At 42.1% G+C, this 1,376-nt stretch overlaps 1 protein-coding gene across 1 annotated transcript; it reads left to right on the top strand.

The window, feature by feature from the left end:
* The first annotated feature begins 513 nt into the window (after positions 1 to 513).
* On the top strand, positions 514 to 1,101 carry LOC127900640 (uncharacterized). The gene has a single exon (XM_052435817.1). It carries the CDS (start codon positions 514 to 516, stop codon positions 1,099 to 1,101), a length of 588 nt encoding a protein of 195 aa, XP_052291777.1.
* The last annotated feature ends 275 nt before the right edge of the window (positions 1,102 to 1,376 follow it).

Raw genomic sequence — 1,376 nt, 5'->3', positions numbered from 1 at the left:
TACAGATACAGCGGCGGAGGCTGGTGGCCAGCCCCGCCGACAGCCATGAAAATCCTCAGCTAGAACTTTCGTGGCTTGGGGAATGCTCGAACGTTTCTACCCCTTCAAAAAATTCTCAAACAACAAAGGCCTTTAATTTTGTTTTTTTGTAAGACGAAATTAACAGCTAAGCAAATGTATGAAACAAGTAGGAAGCTAAAGATTGATAACTATTTGGCAGTGAATAGAAATGGTAAGGGAGGGGGGTTGGCTATGATATGGTATAATGAGGCAAATGTGCATGTCACCTCGTACAGCAACCATCATGTTGATGCTTGGGTGCAGAGAGAGGATGGTAGTTAGATGGGATGCACTGGCATATATGTACACCCTGAGATGGCTCAGAAACAACACACTTGGACATTGCTAAAAAACTTAGTAGGTTTGTCTGATATTCCCTGGTTATGCTTTGCTGATTTCAATGAGATTTTGCACCCGAATGAAAAACTATGAGGCAATGCTAGAAATGTTAACATGATCAGTGAGTTTAGAGAAGCTTTATGTGAATGCAATTTGATTGATCTGGGTTGTAAAGGCTACCATTTCACGTGGAGTAATGGTAGATTTGGTCAGCATTTTGTGGAGGAGAGGTTGGATCGGTTCTTGTGTAATAAGGAATGGAGAGAAAAGTATGTGGATTGTGTTGTTGTTAATCTAGAGACGTGGACCTCAGACCATTGTCCTATCATCATGGAGGTGCAAGCAAAAGGCAATGGGTTAAGCTATACGCGAAGAAGTACCTCAAGAATCCATTATGAAGATGCATGGAGCAGTTATGAGGCATGTAAAGACATTATTGATAAGGAATGGAGGAGGCATGGAAATTGGAGAGGTGCTGACCCGGTTTGGCTCTTTAAACAAACGACAAATTCTTCGATGGCTCAACTTAAAAACTGGAGTAATGAGGAATTTAAAGGAAAACAACAAAAGTTAGAGAAGTTGACAGCCAAACTGAAGGAGATGAGATACAAGGGCGTGCAATATAGCAATGGGAAGGAAATTAAGAGAGTTAAAAGTCAAATCCAGCGCATATTGCTTGATGAAGAAATTTATTGGAAGTAGAGGTCTCGGGCAGATTGGCTGAAGGAGGGTGATAAAAACTCTAAGTATTTCCACGCCAAAGCCTCGTCCCGAAGAAGGAAAAATAAAATATGGGGTATATAGGACATCCAAGGTAACTGGATGCAGAAAGGGGAGGACGTGGAACGAGAATTTTGTGGCTACTTTGCTAACTTGTTCACCACCTTCAGACCAGACTAGAAGCAGGTGGACGCAACCTTAGAAGGTTTGAAGCCAAGAGTCACTGAGGAGATGAATGAGCAGCTGCTGTAGTCATT

Source organism: Citrus sinensis, chromosome 3 (genome assembly GCF_022201045.2).
Source record: "Citrus sinensis cultivar Valencia sweet orange chromosome 3, DVS_A1.0, whole genome shotgun sequence".
Lineage (NCBI taxonomy): Eukaryota > Viridiplantae > Streptophyta > Magnoliopsida > Sapindales > Rutaceae > Citrus > Citrus sinensis.
The sequence above is the reverse complement of the archived record's forward strand: the minus strand, read 5'-3'. Positions and strand labels throughout refer to the sequence as shown.